The 18,776-nt window shown below is 36.2% G+C and overlaps 1 protein-coding gene across 1 annotated transcript in view; it reads left to right on the forward strand.

Annotated features, from left to right (window-relative positions):
* Positions 1–17,137, forward strand: part of CDC40 (cell division cycle 40) — a 48,215-nt gene extending 31,078 nt beyond the window's left edge. Inside the window, exons 8-15 of the mRNA XM_003781587.3 lie at positions 683–757; positions 2,602–2,647; positions 4,482–4,583; positions 7,006–7,121; positions 7,381–7,514; positions 11,657–11,733; positions 13,732–13,876; positions 15,131–17,137. Coding sequence (XP_003781635.1) covers positions 683–757; positions 2,602–2,647; positions 4,482–4,583; positions 7,006–7,121; positions 7,381–7,514; positions 11,657–11,733; positions 13,732–13,876; positions 15,131–15,308 — 873 coding nt within the window. The 3' untranslated portion in view covers positions 15,309–17,137. The remainder of the gene's footprint in view (positions 1–682; positions 758–2,601; positions 2,648–4,481; positions 4,584–7,005; positions 7,122–7,380; positions 7,515–11,656; positions 11,734–13,731; positions 13,877–15,130) is intronic.
* The last annotated feature ends 1,639 nt before the right edge of the window (positions 17,138–18,776 follow it).

An 18,776-nucleotide genomic window follows, 5' to 3' on the forward strand; every position in this document is an offset into this window, starting at 1 on the left:
GGCTTTGGAGGTTCTCACACTTAACAGTCACCAGTGACTAATCAGTCTCTAAGGCCGTCCGATTGGCTATGACAGCATTAACGGTTCAGTGCCCTGCCCCCTTGTAATAGCGCCAGGCCTTTCCCTACAAGCTTCTGCCACAGTCTGTTTCCTCTTGGGCTCTAAGTCACTGAGTAATAGGCTGGGACTAGCACCACGTGTTTTGCTTAGCCTCAGTAATTTTGTTTTAGCTCTTGTGGTTATCGCATTTCAGAAATTAGATGCTCCCTGGTTTATATACTGTGGTAATGTTTAAACTAGCACAGAGGCAAAATACATGAAAACTTTGATATTGATAATTCTTTATCATATGCAGTATTCCAAGTGACAATTTCCAGCTTTTTACAAAAACCAAAGGGACTAAGTAAAAGAAAGAAGAAAAGTGGGGGTGTTAGCAACTTGATTGACTCAGGATTCCTTTGGGCGAGGAAGTCAATATTAAAGATTTAAAAAAAAAAATCTTCCAAGGTGTAGTGTCAATAAGACCTGCTCCTAGAGTAGTAATGAAGGTTATTAAGGGCATGACTTTTGGAAAGAAGAAAAACAGTAAATTAGGTAGCTTAATCTATACTGTCTTTTCTTGATGCTAATGTTAGCTGATATTTGGAAGCTTCTGGTTGCTAACCGTACCACGTTTTCATAGGGTGTCAGCGCAGTCAGATTGTTTCCTCTCTCCGGCCATTTATTGCTGTCTTGTTCCATGGACTGTAAAATTAAGGTGAGTTTTCAGGCAGAAGAGGAGTGCTGCAAAGCTAGTTGTTCTTCGTTAAATCTATTTGGTTAATTATAAATAAATTTGGGTTTGTTAGGCAATTAGAAGCTAATAATTTTCTCTTAGGCCCTGTGAATGCAGCAATTTATGAACTGCTTCCAAACCTGTGGATTCAAATATGACCTTGTGGTTCAATTGCCTAGGCTCTTTTTAAAGTTAGACAACTGATTATAACATAATCCAATCACTTTGGCTTTAGACACATAAATATTTAATCAGTAATAAAGCATTTTCCCAGAGATTTGGGGTATGTAACTTGAGTTCATTTGTTTCTCTGAACCTTACATGGCAGAGAGGATACATAATAGAAATCCTGTTTTTAGAGTGTAGAAATGTAATTCATCCTTTTTCTTCTAAATACTAGTAGGCACCAAATAGCAAAAGTGCTCCCAAGAAAAGAAGCATCCCCAGTAGCTTCTGTTTAGCCATAGAGTATATTAAAAAAAAAAAAAAAAAAAAGACCAAAAAACTAAGTTACCAATGGATGTCAGCTTGAATATGAGGAAAGCCTTGAAAAATTTTAAATCTGAAAGGATAGTTCTTATCTTTTTTGTGTCTTCTCCATGTTCGGACCTTTAAGGACTGTTAAGACAGTTTGATAATAGCAACCCTTGGTGCTCTTGGGGGAAAGTTGAATCATTAAAATTTTATCCTTTATAAATAATTCGTAGATATTAACAACATATAAAGGCAGCTCTTCTTTTGAGAAAAGCAACCATTTAGCATTTGTCTCTAATAGCTTAAAATGATAGAGCAACAGTTTGGAGTAAAAACCCCTATCTCCTTTAACTTTCACTTTATATAAACTGTGCTACATGAAACTGAGATTATGGCCTTTGACCAACGAAAAAAGCATAGAATTCAATTTAGTTCACTTCTGTTAACATTTATTTGGTGCCTTTATGTGCAAAAGGCTGCAGATAAAAAATTGTTAAGGCACTGTCCTGCCCTTAGGGTGATCATTTACTCTGATATAAATGATCATTACAGAGGCAGACACGTAATATTCTGATTTCAAAGAGGAAGCATACCTCAGTGGAAAGCTTAACAAGTAAAAGGGTGGGGGCCGAAAGAAGAGTGTGTTTGAGGCAAATGAATAGATTGAATCAGGATGATGCATGTGGAAAACTACAACAGTTCTGTGATTGCTGGAACATAAAATCTCAGAGACAAAGAATGATGACTGTCAAGGGAAAGGGACCGGCTTAGAGGTCCTCGCCTGGTGTGCTGTGGTAACTGAGACTGTGTCCTCTTGGCACTGGGTGTCAGGAAATGCCTTGTGTTTTAGAGCACTAACAACATTGTTGAGACAGAAAAAACTAAAGCTAGTTTGAGGCTATTGTATTAATTTACTTTAGATAAGAATTATGAGTTGGTTGTTTTAGTCTATATCATTATTTTCATGTAGTTTCTATAATAGTTCAGTAAAGTAAAAAAAAAGTGTCAAAATACATACATGGCAGTTTTAATAACATTTAAATCCTTTTAAAGTAGTTTGTAGTATTTTCATCATAGAAAATGTACAAAACACAGAGAAGAACAATAAAGAAAGATAATCATCTGAATTAACTTGGTCTATAGTTATCTGGATATTTTGATGTGGAGATCTTCATGTGTGTTTGTTCGGTCCAAATAGAACACCACAAACTAGCTTTATCAAGTAGTATTCAATGACTAAATCCCTTCTATACACACAGATATGCACACACATAGCCAGCATGTGACTGTCGGTAATTGATTGAAAGACCTTTATCATAGTTAATATTTCCATGCATTGTTCTTTTCCCCAGCTATGGGAGGTTTATGGAGACCGGCGCTGTTTGCGAACATTTATTGGTAATATTTCCTTTCTTTTCTCTTTTCTCTTTGATTACAAATCTAGGAAGACTTTTTGAAGTAAGATAACATTATCAACAGTAATTTTGCTATGCTGAGCTAAGTCTGGTAGGAGGAGGAATAAGTCTCCCCAGGTAGATCAGAGAACTAGGAAATGAGACTTGCAGCAGCAGCAAAAGCGATGTGAGAAATGTTCCACTTCGGGAGACGCACATATATCTTAGAAGTGCTAGGGTATTGGGAGTAGTGAGAGACAAAAGTGGAGAAAAACGACAGAGTGGGGGTGACCTTGTGTACCATTAATAAAGACTTTAGACTCCAAGACAGTGGGGAGCCATTAGAGAGCTTTTGCAGGAAGGCAACGTGATTTGAAGTTCACAAAGAGCACTTAGCAATATGGAGGATGCTGGGAGGGCAAGCTTGGCAGAAGGGAAATGAATTACATGTTTATTTCATTGATCTGAATTAGAGATGATGAAAGTCTGAACCAAAGCCCAGAAATAGAGAAGAAAGGAACTCTTCAAAGCAATAAGATGTATTAATGCAAAGTCATTGATGAGAGTGAGGCAGGAACCTAGGGTGACTCCCAGGTTGCTGGAGGAATGGTGGTACCATTTGCCAAGAGAAGGAAGGTAAAAAGATGATGAGGTTCTGGACTCATTTAATTTCAGCTGCCTTTGGGATATTGAGGTGAAAATGTCCAGTAAGCAATTAGATGGCTAGATGTTGAGCTTTGAAGAGGCTGGGAATTGGCAGCTAAAGCATACAAAAGGATCAGAACTCCTTGAAGAAAATTAAAGGTCTAAAGAGGACAGCTTTGTGACAAACCAGGGTTTTTGGTAGAAAAAGTTAGTCTTTGTCAAATTTCATGTGAAGGCTCCTCTTTCCAAATTTAACTGTACCACATTGAAACTCTGTGTACATGATATTTGGCTCTGTTTTTAGATTAAAGTAGGAGTCTGTTCTGTGGTGCTTTGTTATGATTTTAGGGCCTCCCTGTGAATAAATCTTGCTTGAGATGCCACCACAGCCTAAAGGAAGACTTGTGGAAAGGATCTTAGCAGTGTACAGGGGAACAAAATGTCTCTGTCAAGTATAGTGTATTTGGTCCCCATCTGTCTCCCCTGTTCTGGCAGACTGTTTTTCAGTGGAAAACTGAGTTTCCCTCCTTAGGGAGGAAGGATACCAGCTCCAGCTGGGACTCCTGCTGTGAACAGAATGCCTAATTGCAATGGCACACACTGCTTGACGGCAGTTCATTGGTGGCGGTATAGTGTTCAAAAAGGCTTAGTTTCTGAGATTCTGGGTCAGTTTGTGAAATTTAGTAATGTGATCACAGAAATACATAATTATTGAACAAGGGCTTCAATTTCTTGAATGTTAGGTTTAGGTCACTTTGTTTTCACTTGCAACCTGATGGGAAATCTAAGAGTGAACCTCCAAACTTCAGCAGTCATTTCTTTCATTGGCAATAACTAGCCTATTGTGTATCCATAAATTCTTGGCTAGTTAGTCATCAGTTGTATGTATTGCATATTAAGAGATTTCCTTGACAAACTTTAAAAAAAGGTTAGACCTTTTCTTTTGGTTCTTAACAAAATATTATGCCTTAGAATCACCTGAGAAACTTCTTAAAGGGAGAAAAAACAACCATACCCACGCCCACATATAACATATTCTAAGTCAGTAAACCAAGCAATGGGGTTTCAGCGATCTTGATTCACAGTTCAACTTGGGAACCAGTGTATAATGTCATTTCTCTTTAAGGTGTTTCAATTTTAAGAAAATATACAAAACTTTATCTCACTGCCATTTCTGTTGCTTCTGACTTTAGGTCACAGTAAAGCTGTTAGGGACATCTGCTTCAATACTGCAGGGACACAGTTCCTCAGTGCAGCCTATGACAGGTACCTTAAGCTCTGGGATACTGAGACAGGTAAGAGCTCACTTTTACTAATACATATTAATCTTAGAAGTTATCATTTTTGTATGAAATCGTCTAAGTGGTCTTTTGAAGCAAAATGTGTCCTCTGACATCATTTCTTATACCATTGATGTCAGCTACTGTCACAAAGTATATTCATAGAGTTGAAACTGTTTAAGTAGCTCTTTCACTGTGAAATTTGTTTCCACCAAATACAGTATGCAGGGTGTCCCAAAAGTTCTCTACGTGTTGGCCACCTCTCTGTAAAATCTTATAATGAGTATGTGATAAATAAAAGTACATTTAGCTACTATTTCTCATTTTCCCTATGTATGACAACTTTAGGGGTGATTTTTGGGACACCCTACATAAAGCAAATGCTTTTTTTTTTTTTTTTTTAAGGAAAATAAAGGGGTAGAGTGCCACGGCATCATCATAGCTTATAACAATATCAAACTCTTGGACTCAAGCAATCCTCTTGCCTCAGCCTCCCAAGTAGCTGGGACTATTGGCACCAGCCACAACACCTGGCTGGGTTTTCCATTTTTAGTAGAGATGGGGTCTCTGGCTGGTCTCGAACTCCTGAGCTCATTCCACCTGCCTCTGCCTCCCAGGGTACTAGGATTACAGGCGTGAGCCACTGCGTCCAGCCAAAGCAAACACTATTTCAGGGGTCCTCAAACTTTTTAAACAGAGGGCCAGTTCACTGTCCCTCAGACCGTTGGAGGGCCAGACAGCGGGCCCCGGGACGAGTTGGCTGCCAAGTAGGACAGGCAGTGGCGGCAAAAACACCCGTCGGGCCAGATAAATGTCCTAGGCGGGCCACAGTTTGAGGATGCCTGCATAGACAAGCAAATATGAAATCTTCCATAGGCCATCTGTTTGATCTTTTTGTTCCTCTACATCACCTAGCACAGTTTATTTACACGTAATAGAAGCACAATAAATGTCTGACATACAGAATTAAATTTAATTGCTCAAATTGAAATGTAGATCTGAACTTCATGGCACAGTTGTTTTTTTTGTATTCATAGCCATGTTAATTGTATCAGTTGTGGCTACTATAATTTTATATAATTAAAAAAACATCTTTTGAAAAAAATATCATCTTTAATCTTACTAAGGTTTAAGGGTAATGATAATAGCTAAGATTGATAAGCACTGTTCACCAGGCATAAGGCTAAGTAAGCATTGATATGCAGTATCTCCTTCAATCTTAATATATTCCTATGAGGTAAGTACTATTAATACATTACAAATAAGGAGACTAATCATAAAAGAGACTACGTTACAGATAAGGAGACTAATCATTACAGATAAGGAGACTAATCATGAACTTTTCTAGGGTCACACCGCTGACCAGTGACAGAGTTGGGTTCAAACCAAGGTCTCTCTGATGCCAAGCCTGTGCTCTCCTCTTTAGCAGTGGTTCTCAGTTCTGGTTGCTCATTGTAATCAGCTGAAGAACTTTAAAATTACTGCTGCCTGATTCCCACCCTCACAGGTACTTCTGTAATTGGTCCAGGTTATGGACCATGATTCTACCTGTAGCCAATGCTGAGAGGCTCCCATTCTGTGACCTCTTTAAAAATCAAGATAGAATATACCTACAATAAAGTGTATAAAGTGCATAAATATCCAGGGATTTCTTTTTGTAAGCGTCTATGGTTAGCACCAAGATCAAAATACAAAACATTTCCAGTACTCAGTAAGGATTTCTTACGTTCTTTTCCAGTCTGTACTCACTCCCAGTAACCACTTCTATAATTATGGATTCATTTTTCCTGTTCTTGAACTTATACATGTAGCATACCATATGTACTTCCATTCACAAAAAACATAATGTATGAGATTTATCCATGTGGTTTGTACTGGTAGTTTGTTCTTTTAAATTGTTTCCAGTATTCCTTTGTATGAATGGAATCATAATTCATCTACTCTACCATTGGTGGTACACATTTACTTTTTTAAAGTAATTATTTTTAATTATTTAAAAATCTGTGGAAAAGCAATATAGTTTACAGTAACAGGCTGCCCTTTCTCAAAATTTATTAAGCAAATGACCTCTAGACTTTAATCTCATAGACATCTTTTAGTGGTCAAATTTATTTATTTATTTATTTATTTTTGAGACAGAGCCTCAAGCTATCCCCCTGGGTAGAGTGCCATGGCATCACACTCACAGCAACCTCCAACTCCTGGGCTCAAGGGAGTCTCCTGCCTTCGCCTCCCAAGTAGCTGGGACCACAGGCGCCCACCACAATGCCCAGATATTTTTTGGTTGCAGCCGTCATTGTTGTTTGGTGGGCCCAGGCTGGGGATTCAAACCCGCCACCTCAGGTGTACGTGGCTGGCGCCTTAGCCGGTTGAGCCACAGGCGCCGAGCCAGTGGTCAAATTTATTTTACCTACTTACTGTGAATCTTTGGTTTTAGGACAATGTATATCAAGATTTACAAACCGAAAAGTGCCCTATTGTGTCAAATTTAATCCTGATGAAGATAAGCAAAATCTCTTTGTGGCTGGGATGTCTGATAAGAAGATTGTGCAAGTAAGTATTTTCAAGTGTTTTTTTAGTTAAGATTCCTAAGTTTTCTGTTATATCAAGGGATAAAATAAGGAATGTTAATTAAGTTAATGTTTGCTTCTTTTAAGGACTACTGATGCTCAGTTCTTAGTAGAAAATAGTAAATTCATAAAAACATTATGTGGGAGATTTTTTCTGTCTCCACTTTCCAGAATTATGATCCTTGTTGGTTTTCATAAATCTGCCCCTTCTGTTTTTACCTTTTCTCTTACTCAATATATAGTGGGACATTCGAAGTGGAGAAATTGTGCAGGAGTATGATCGGCATTTGGGAGCTGTCAACACCATTGTTTTTGTTGATGAGAATAGAAGATTTGTGAGCACATCTGATGATAAGAGCCTAAGAGTTTGGGAATGGTGAGTTTCTATCTGTAGAAAATCTGATTTATATCAAGCAAGTAATTAAATGTAGCCAAAACCTGACAACTATTTGAATATTTTTGTAACTGTGATCCTAGCTTACCAATTAAACTGTTTTAATTGTTTAAGTACCCACAATATGGAAATAATAATCTAAACATGCTACCCTTCATAGTCTTTGAGTAGTCTTTCCAAAGGATTTGTATTTTGAGTTGTTTTTCTTACAGTGATGATAGTTTTGTATTGTGCTATCTTATATTTTGTATTAGGTATCTTATTTATCATTGCAAAATGACTAGCAAGAAGTTGGGGGATTAAGCGTAAGATCCTGGCCTCAGAACCAAAGTAAAGAAAATTGGGTGTATCTCTTAACTTTTCAAATTCTGCTTTATAATTATTCAATGCTGAAAGTTGCCCCATATTATCACCTTTGTATAAATGTTTTACTTATAGAATGTAATCATAATATATTGGTTAATTTTGCTCTTCTAGAGAAAAAACAATTTTTTTAAAGTCAAGAAATACTAAAACTAATTTAATTAAGTATCATAGATCATGTTGTATATTTTAGTTGCAAAAAAATTACATAATAACCTTTTTTGTTAAAATGAATGTTTGGATGGAACCCAGTTTGTTTTTATAGTCAGCTATGAAGCACAGCTCAACCATGATTACAGTGTAGGAATGACAAAAGTGTGTCTTCCTACCCCCAGAAGCTGTTCTGCTTTAAGAAGAAGTGGGAAGCCTTGAACCACAGCCAGTGGTTTCCTTCTCAACCTGAGTCCCTTTGGGAGGCTAAGCAGGTCCCTAACCATTGTCAGGACAATTTGGGTAATTGAAGACTTAATGTAATTTAACTTCAGTTTCTCCCACATTCACCACCACCACTACTATACCCCTCCAGATTACATCTAATTAGAGGAGAGTTACTGGACATTATTCTTAACATCTGTCCCTGGTTTTACAACTACCTTTTAACTAAGATTTTCCTAACTTCAGCAATGTTTTTTACAGAGAATCTGATTTAGACTCCAAGGACCTACCTTAAATCCTTTGCACAATAAATACTCTAAAGAATAAACATATATCTCATATGTGTACATATGATTTGTTTTGTTTCATATATTTTAACAATTTAATTATACTTAAATTTTCAGATGTTTCTACTGTCAGGTGATAAATTTGCTCCATTTTTAAATGTAAAGTAAGAAAAACAAATACAGTAGAACCTCTGTAAGTTGACCACCCAAGGAAGTGTAACAAATTGGTCAAAGTATGGAGGTGGTCCACATAAGGAATTAGGCCTACTGTACATTGAGTACATGTGGTCATGTCCAGTCTGTGAAAATTAGATCAACTTAAGAAGGTGGTCAATACAGGGAGGTGGTCGACTGTGGAGGTTCTACTGTGTTTATATGTTGTAGCAAGTAGAGGATTTAAGAACACTTAATGTGTGTGTGTTTTCTAAGGTAAAACATTAGCAAAGATTTTTGATTAAACCAAGGGTGATACTGGCTTCTTTTTAGTTTTTTCTCAGTTCTTAAGAAATTCTTCTAAAAAGTCATTATGCTGTTTTGTTTTAAATGTTGACATCCTTTAGATCTCAGTTTAACCTTTACTTGTAGTTGGAGTTGGAGCCTTCCTGACCAATCCTCAGAGCCTGTTCTCTGTCACCCCACACTGTCTTCTGCTTTCCACAGCTTACAGCATACTTTAGTGCTTATTTGTTCCCCTTTCCCAACAAGTTCTTACCCTTGAGGGGGGAGAAAGGTGTCAGTCGTGCTTACTATCTGTCCCCAACACCAGCACAGTGACCGGCACACAGTATGTGCTGAATATCTAAAGAAGTCATTATTGTTGTAACTATTAATGAATGATGTTGTATTTATTGAACCCTTTCCATGCTAGTCACTATGCTAAGCATTTTTATGTGAACTGTTTGAATGAATGTGCAAAGCAATCCTGTGGGTTAGGTACATTTGTTATTCCTATTCTATACGTAAGGACACTAAGATAGGTTAAGTAATTTTCCCAAGGTTATGTAAGACATGAAAGAGTCAGAGTTCATGTTCAGGCCAAACTGATTGCTGAGCTTGAGTTCTTGATCATGTGGATGGATAGTTAGATTAATGAAGGACTGGTGGGGAGAGAAGGTAACTTGTATTCTGTCTGATTAGTGGGAAATTAATAAATGTGAGGATAACTCTTGCTACAAAGACAAATAGGAAGCAAACTAGTACAGGATCCCCAGAACGGTGCTTTTCTGCGTAAACCATTCCTAAGAACAGTTACTCATGATACTGACAGCTTGCATAGGAAAGGAAGGAAGGCCCTGAGCTCAGAGTGAGGGCTATCCTCAGCTATAGGAAAACTAGCAACACGGGGGCCTTCAGACAAGTTGTGTTTGCCAAATTTTTACCACACTCCATGCCTGGTTAGAGTAGGATAATATACAAAAAAAAATAAACCAAAGGAAACTTGGTTTTCCTAAACAATACTATACAAACTAACATTTGTGTGGTTTTTAGGGAGGATAGAGATTATATTAGAATTCAGCAGCCTATGGTATTTTAATCAGCCCAATGCATGTTTAAATATTTTTTAAAAATATTTTTTAAAGAAAATTTTACAGAGATTGACACTATTATTTATCTTTCATCTTTAAATTTTCATAAATTTTGTCAGGATGTTTTTTGTGTGTGAATTCATTGCCAAACTGGAGATTATTTGAGTTAATAACTTATTATACTAGATTATAGTATCTAATTAGAAAATAGTGTGTTTGTTAAAAATAACTATACATAGCAGACATTTTCACTGGAAGTCTACAAAGTAGTTCAGATTCATTTTGTGTCTAGAGTTTGTTGTATAAATGAAGTGTCTGTTTGAGTTTGTTAACTGAACCTAAACTATGATTAATTTAATTTTAAAATTCTCTTATGTTTTAATTCATGCTATGAGATTATGAGCCCCTAATAATAAATATGAAGAAGGAAAAAAATGAACCTTTTTAAAGTAAGGCTCTCTTTAACACATTCAGGTCATTCTGAATGTCACTTCTCACCGGTGTCTGGCAGGTATAAAGGGCCAGAGATCTGACAAATGTTATTGTCCAGGTTCCACTGAAAAGTCTTCTCTAACCAAGACCCTGAGAGAAATCTTTTCTAATCATTTGCTCTTTGTGCTGGGTAGATGGATACATGGATAAAGAAAATTCTTACATGAAGGCAAATTACTATTTTCCAGTTCCTGACGGTACTGGAACTTGAACCAGAGTTTGAAATTGCTGCTCCGTATTCTGTGCTGTTCTTCAGATTACATTTCCCACAGTTTACTCTGTAAAAACACTTTCTGGTCTGATGAAAGGCAACAAAACCAAAAATCCTCCCAGAATTTTTAAAGCATTTTTAACTTGGAGAATATTAAAAATGAAATGGTGTTTTAAATTTGCGATGGGTGACTAGTTTTAGATTTGGGGGGGGTTGTTTTATTTTTTGTATCACTCATATGAGCTTTTTGTAATGTTTTTTTCTCCTGCTCTGTATATATTTGAAATGCTTTATATGTATGTAAGTTGCAAATAGTCCAAGTACCAAGCACTTAATCTCCCTGGCCTTAGTCATTATTTCTGGATGTGCTGGAACAGCTCATAGTCCCTGCAGCCTTGCCTGCCATCCACTTGTGCTGCGGAAGGCTCTTTAACACTCTCACCCACTCCCGGAGTGACAACAAGCTAAGGTTGACTGGCTGGTAAAACAGTATTTCCCTAGGAGCTTGCCTCAGACATCTTGCTTCTGCCTACCATAATACATTTTTAGATGAGTTCATTATTAAAGAACTTCTGGTGACAATTTTTTTTTTTTAACATAAAGGCCAAAGTTTAAATCAAATAGAAAACAAAATCACTGGCACTGTTATAGTTATCATGAAGAAAAGTCTTTAATGAAGTAAAAGATTTATAATAAGTAATACAGTATCATTTTTTGATTTTCTTTCTTCCAACAAATTTCATTAAAGTTTTGTTAAATGTATAATTTTAAGAGTTTGCTTTTATTTGGATATTATTCCTGTATTCCAGAGGTAATTCTTTTAAAGGTGCTTTTTAAAACTTATTCTGATAAGCTATTTTAAATTTTTAGGGATATCCCAGTGGATTTCAAGTATATAGCAGAACCCAGTATGCACTCAATGCCTGCAGTGACTTTGTCTCCAAATGGTGAGTTAGTATGTAGAGTGTTTTTAAATAAGCTTCTAAGACATGGTGTAATTGCTGTATTCAGAACAACTTTGACTATTTCCTTCTCTGAGAAATCTGTTACAGTGTCATGCTTGTGCAAGGAAGTCTTTTCAATATTAGATACAATTGCTGGTTTTCATGTGTGAGTCACCTTACCTATTCTTTGTTTTTCTAGAAAATAAAAATAAAAGATTATGGCTAACATTGAGCATCTAAAGATTTCTGTTTGACAATCAGGGTTTCAAGTAGACATAAAACCAGTTTCAATAAATCATTTCATAGGGCAAAATAAACGATGAAGCTATTTAATATTATTTCCTATTCAGTAATCCATTGCCTTTTAAGTAGAAGGTAATTTGTGGTATAGAGATACTGGCAGTATACATGACAGTATGCTGACAGTTCTACATGAGGGTGTTAAAGCAGAGGTCTACACTTTGGGAGACCAAGGCAGGGCTCACTGAGACTAGTCCAGGCAACATAGCAAGACCTTTTCTCTACAAAAAAAAAAATAATAAATAATAATACATTTAAAAATGGGCCACATGTAGTGTATATACCTATAGTCCTAGCTACTTGGGAGGATGAGGTAGGATGATCAGTTGAGCCCAGGAGTTATAGCCACTGTACTTCAGCTTGGGCAACAAAGCAAAACCTGTCTCTAAAAAATAAGTATATACATAGAATGTTACGATGTTTGGGAAACATCACCACCGAAGCCACCGCTGACTCACACAGCTACTATAAGTGTAAGAAAAGAAAGAGTTTGCTCTTCCATCGGGGCACCTGCCACAGGCACATTGGTGATAGTTGTCAAATGATCTGTCATTTTTATGAGAACAACCTGACTGGATCCTACTGTGATAGTCACTATATCATATACTTTGTCACTGTGCCTGCACATTTTATGTAGTGTGCTTTAAAGCCGTCTATTACAAATACTGTGCCCATCTTGAACAAGGTCATTTACCCACTCAGCCATTAAGATCATTTCCTTATAATGTACTCAATACCAGTATGAAGCCAGCAGATGACCTGATACCCACATAGGAGTAAAATTCAATTCAGTTCAACTTGGGGTGAGAGGAATGAGATAGGAAGAAGAGAGAAAGGGGGGATTGGTGAGCTCCCACTTAATGGGTACAATGTAGGAATATAAGCTATGCCTTTGAGTGCAGGACACAACTACAAGATAAACTCTACCTAACACAACTACAAAATGGACTCTACCTAACAAATTCAAATATTGAGACCTACTTGTTTGTGTCTATGCATTAACTTGAAATTTAAAAAATGCATATTAGTAGAAATAAAAGATCATTTCCTTAGCATTATTTACAAGTACAATTGGCCCTCCATATTTATAAGTTCTACAGATTCAACCAACCACAGATCAAAAATATTCAAAGGAAAAAACAATTTAAAAAAACCAATTAAAAAACAATACTGTAATGGCTACTAACATAGCATTTACATTGTATTAGTATTATAAGTAATCTAGAGGTGATTTAAAGTATACAGAAGACATGTGGGTTATATGCAAATGCAATGCCATTTTATATAACAGACTTGAGCTTCTGTGAATTTAGATATTCACAAAGGATCAAGAGGTGTCCTAAAATCAATCTCTCAGATACCAAGGGACACAAGTACAGTCATGGGTTGCCTGAGTTTAGTGAGACGCCATCACTACAAAAAATAAAAAAACTAACTGGACGTGGTGGTGCGCCTACTGGAGGATGGCTTGAGCCCAGGAGTTTGAGGTTGCCATGAGCTAAAAACTGGATTGTATGAGCAAAATCCATTACTTTACATATTAATACTTCTTATTTGTAACACTTTATAGGTTGTATGGCAAATTTATTTTCTAATATTATAAAGTAGTTGAGAGCAAAAGAATATTAATCACAGTCAACATATTATTTTTTTAAAACCTTTCAGTCTTTCTCTAAAATATCCTATTTATCAACTTTACAGGGAAATGGCTAGCATGCCAATCAATGGACAACCAAATCTTAATTTTTGGAGCACAGAACAGATTTAGATTAAATAAGAAAAAAATTTTTAAAGGCCATATGGTAGCAGGCTATGCTTGTCAAGTAGACTTTTCACCAGACATGAGGTAAGTTTCAATCTTCTATTCTCATATGTATATACATATATATATATATATAATATAAGCTATTGTACAAATAACAATACTTTACAAATCACAGTCACATGGTTGTTATGCTTTAAACTTATAGGAAACTTATATATTTTTTAAGCTCTTCACTTAATCTCCTTATGTTACTTAGGCCTTTGCCTTTTAGCCACCTAATAAATCTTTGTGTTATATCAGCAATGCTTTATTTTCTCTCTGCTTTTGTAAGCAAGACTAGGACTGTAGACTATAATCACCATATTGCTATGATTGAATGAACACCAGAAGCGTTCTGTATTGCAGTGTTGAAGTTAACAACTTAACTACAGCTTGTCTCCTGAAACCTCAAATCCAGCTTTTGATCATTTCTAGGTCGCACTGGATTTGGGAAGCCTATAAAACCTATAAAAATATATAGTTAGAAGTAATTTAGGTCTCCCTGTAATTCTATATTGGTAATTGGGCCTTATACTTTTCCTTCTGATTCAGCCTTAAATGGATTCAAAAGATACTGAAGCCCAAAAATAATTGTGAAAATGGTAGAGTTCACTATGGTAGAATGAGTCTTAAGTGTGTTCACTGGCTGTATGTGAAATTGGTTCCCCTACCTGTTTCTGACTGTCTAGAAACTGATTATGATACTTCATTCATTATGGCAGCTGGGACTCTCCATGTTCCGAGTTAAAAATAATTTTTCTGGCTGGGCACAGTGGCTCATACCAGTAATCTCAGCACTTTGGGAGGCTAAGGCAGGAAAGTCACTTGAGCCACACAAGGTAACAAGCAGGATCTCATAAGTACAAAAAATATATATTAAAAACTAGCCAGGTGTGTTAGAAAGTGCCTGTCGTCTCAGCTACTCAGGAGGCTGAAGTGGGAAGATCACTTGAGCACAGAAATTCAAGGCTGCGGTGAGCTATGGTCACACCATTGCAATCCATCCTGAGCAACAGAGATAGATTCTGTCTCAAAAACACAGAAGTTTCCTGCGCTTAGATTGGTAGAATATATAGGTGTTTTTATTAAAGAAGTTTACTTTATAGACCGCTATTCTGAGTATTTATTTGCATTTGGTTTTATCTTTTCATGTTTAAATGAAAAAATAAAATCTTTCTCTGTTCTTCTTTTAACAAAGTAAACGGTTTTAAAAGTGTAAACCTCTTTATAAGCCTATCTCATTTACCAGTTCAAGATATTTGAATTTATTTGGATTTATTTATCTTTTCATTACAGCTATGTGATTTCAGGAGATGGAAATGGAAAGTTAAACATTTGGGACTGGAAGACCACAAAACTCTATAGTCGATTTAAAGCTCATGATAAAGTGTGTATAGGTGCAGTGTGGCATCCTCATGAAACATCTAAGGTCATAACATGTGGTTGGGATGGTCTCATTAAGTTGTGGGATTAATCTTTGTACTATCCAGGATCATTTTTGATCCATTGTCATATTTAACTGTATTTAATTATTAAATGTGTTTGTTGATACCCTGATTTTTACAGATAATGTTTCCTTACATAGCCATATGACCTTGTGCTATTGTTTGTAAAATTGACTTATAATTCCATTGGCAACTTCATTTTGTTCTTTATAGGTATTGTTTTTACAGAAAATGACCATTGACTTTCTATTTTGCAAGTAGTTATTGTTGGCAGGCAATTTTGTTTTGTCTTCATGACATTCTAAAAGGATCCCTTTGGGATCGCAAAAGAATCCCTAGTGGATTTTGAATCCTAGAGGAAGTAATATAATTAATGAATCATAAAGGTACCATGTACTCACCACTTCAACCAAAAGGACAAGACAGAACAGGGTTGATATAATTTAATATAAATCTGAAAGAAGGATAAAGCCACCTGTATTTATTATACCCATTATTTTCAGTGGGTCAAGTTCTAATCTTTTGGCTTTAGGAGTTCTATTTTCAATGACATATGTTATATATTTTTAGCTGTAAATTAGTAATCGTTAGCTGTAGCATTCTTCTATTAAACAATGTAAAATAAAAAATCAGTTCAGAGTTCTTTCCTTGACTTTCTTCCCTGATCAGTGTAGACAGTGTAATTTAAGTTGTACACGAACTTTATGTCCACCTTGTATATTTTAATCAGAGAATTACATTATTTCTGAAGATGGAACTAAGAAAATGAGCCAAGACTTTGAATTTCATCTATCTTCACTATCAGTAGGGACATGGCTACATTTTCAAAAAATTGCCTCGTAGATTTTACTACTGAAGTCCTCCTTATAGGAGAATAAGGTATGAGGGCATAGTCCAAAATATCACCTTGTAATTTCCTTGAAGTCATATGTTTTACCTTTAAAATCATTCTGATTTTCCTTGTGAATGTACATGACAGAGCTGTTCAAGTTGTTTTTGTTTGTTTTTTTAAATAATTTAAACTGTTTTAAAAGTTTAAACCTCTTTATAAGCCTTTGGGGGAAAAAATGGACTCTCCAAGAAAATGGCTAGGGTTCCGAGTTTGAGAAGCAGCGACCATGGTGAGAAATAGTTTAAAAATTTCAGATTATCAAATCAAGATAGTGTCTTGATTATAGTAGCTAATAGCACTTTAGTTTGACAAGCCATTCCTCCTGTTTTATTATGAGTCTATATTAGATGTTTGAACATGGTTTGAAATATTTCAGTACCATACTGGAAAAGATTGGTTTGATAGCTGCTCAGAGTGCCAACTTGGAGATCAAAATCATGTTGAGTGTTGCTAACCTAAGAGCACTAAGCTCTGAGTCCTGTGCTCTCATAGTATTGCATGCTCCTTGCCCTTAGCTTTTTTAAAAATTTAAATTTTAAAAGGCCTAGGCCATATAGGCACATACAAATAAATTTCAAAGAAGGAAATAGAAAAAAGTGCAGGAGATGTATTTTTCGACACACAGGCACTCAAGGAAATACCGACGTACTGCCTAGCTGCTGCCATTTCTGTAACTGCCAGGAAGGGTGGCAGATTCTGCAGGGGAAACGAATCAGACACAACCTTCTCTTTAGTCCCAACCACTGGTTTTAACAAATGTGAATTATTGAAATGTGATGGGACAGAAAGAACCATACATTTAAACTGTCTTGTTTGGCACCAGTATTGTAAGTTACAAATCATAATTTCTAAATCTGGAGTTATTTTACTGTGTTTCTGACTGTTTCTAAACTAAGTAACTGTATATAAAAGTTGTCTCTTTTTTTTAAAAGATCATATTTTTAAATAAAGCATTTTTTATAGAAAGTGTTACAGAAATGTTCATCTTTAGTCTCCTATTAAGTCATAAGTACATTGAGACACCAAATTTAACAATTTGCAGATTAAATGGAGAGAAATGATACCTGGGAGATGAGTATGGTATATTCAGGTTTATTGATGGGTTGATTGTAATTAATAAAATACAGGGCAGTGTCCTCAGAGCATACAAAGTATATTTAACACATTGGATAGATATTACTCATTTAGTGGTAGTGCTAAGTTATGATTTTACCTCACTTCACTTACATAAACAAGTGAAGTTCTTTTCCAGCCCAAAAATGTCTCATATTATTACTGGACTTAAGTGGTTACCATCTGGCTCTTTTTCCTCGCTGCAGTCTTTTTGTCGTATCCAGGACATTTCCTTCCTAAAAGTTAGAATAAAAGCAATGCTTCAGGGTAATACTGAATTGAATGAATTTTTTTGTGCGTGTGTGAGATAGAGTCTTCCTCTGTTGTCCTGGGTATAGTGCTGTGGCATCACAGCTCACAGCAACCTCAAATTCTTGGGCTTGAGCTAACCTCTTGCCTCAGAATCCTGAGTAGCTGGGACCTACAGTCATGCGCCACTACACCTGGCTAGTTTTTCTATTTTTAGTAGAGATGGGTTCTCTTGCTGAGGCTGGTCTTTAACTCCTGAGCTCAAGCAATCCACCCTTCTTAGCCACCCAGAGTGCCAGGATTACAGGCATGAGCCACCTTGCCTGTCCTTGAATGCATATTTTTAAATATTGCAACAAATATTGGGGATATTTCATCCTAAATAAGAAGCTAAGTAGTTCTTGAGGATAAATTGTGGGGCTGGCTGATAGTCTTTGCATGTTTATGAAGCACCTGGAAGAAAACATTGACAATGAAATATCAAACCCTTGGATGACAACCATAAATATCACAACCCTAGCAATACTCATAGAGCTTCTTCTAAAGAAGAGTGTTTCTCAGAGCATGGACTAAGAGCTACATCCAAATTACCTGGGGAATGTGTCACTTACTAAAATGTGGGATTCGAGAGAAAGTAAGAGTTAGTTGGGGAGCCATAATGAATTCAGGTATGGGGAAGGGATAAAGTGGCATCCAGATTACAAAGTCCACCAGCAGTATTAAATGTGAGTCTCAAAGGGAGCCATATTTCATCAAAAATGTATGTTTTTCACATTTTGACATTTCTGACTAGGGCCATGATTAAAATTGGTATGTTTCATAGTTGAATTGGCAACATTCTTAGTGGATCATAAAATAATTGATGAAGTACAATAAAATAATTGAAGAAGTACAAGGTAATTAAGGGATCTGAGAAGAAGAAAAGATCCAATGGAAAGAAAGTATCACAGCTTATGACTTACAGTTCATGTTATGAAATGCTTATTTGGTCAATAGGAAATAAAATGAACTAACAAAAGATTGCAATTAAAAATACATAGACACCCATATAGAACCACTAGGAAGCTGAAGTCTTATTCCCAAACTCAGACCTCCGAATCAAAGTCAGTACTTTTAGCAAGACCCCTAAATGATGAGAACCACTGAGGTAGATAGAGTCCTGAATTTATCTTGGGCATTTAGGCATCTAGGCTATTTGGAACATGTAAAAGTCAAAGAAATGTGCAGTTAGTCAACTTGTATA

This window comes from Otolemur garnettii, unplaced genomic scaffold, assembly GCF_000181295.1.
Source record: "Otolemur garnettii isolate 467f Iridium unplaced genomic scaffold, OtoGar3 scaffold00002, whole genome shotgun sequence".
NCBI classification, from domain to species: domain Eukaryota; kingdom Metazoa; phylum Chordata; class Mammalia; order Primates; family Galagidae; genus Otolemur; species Otolemur garnettii.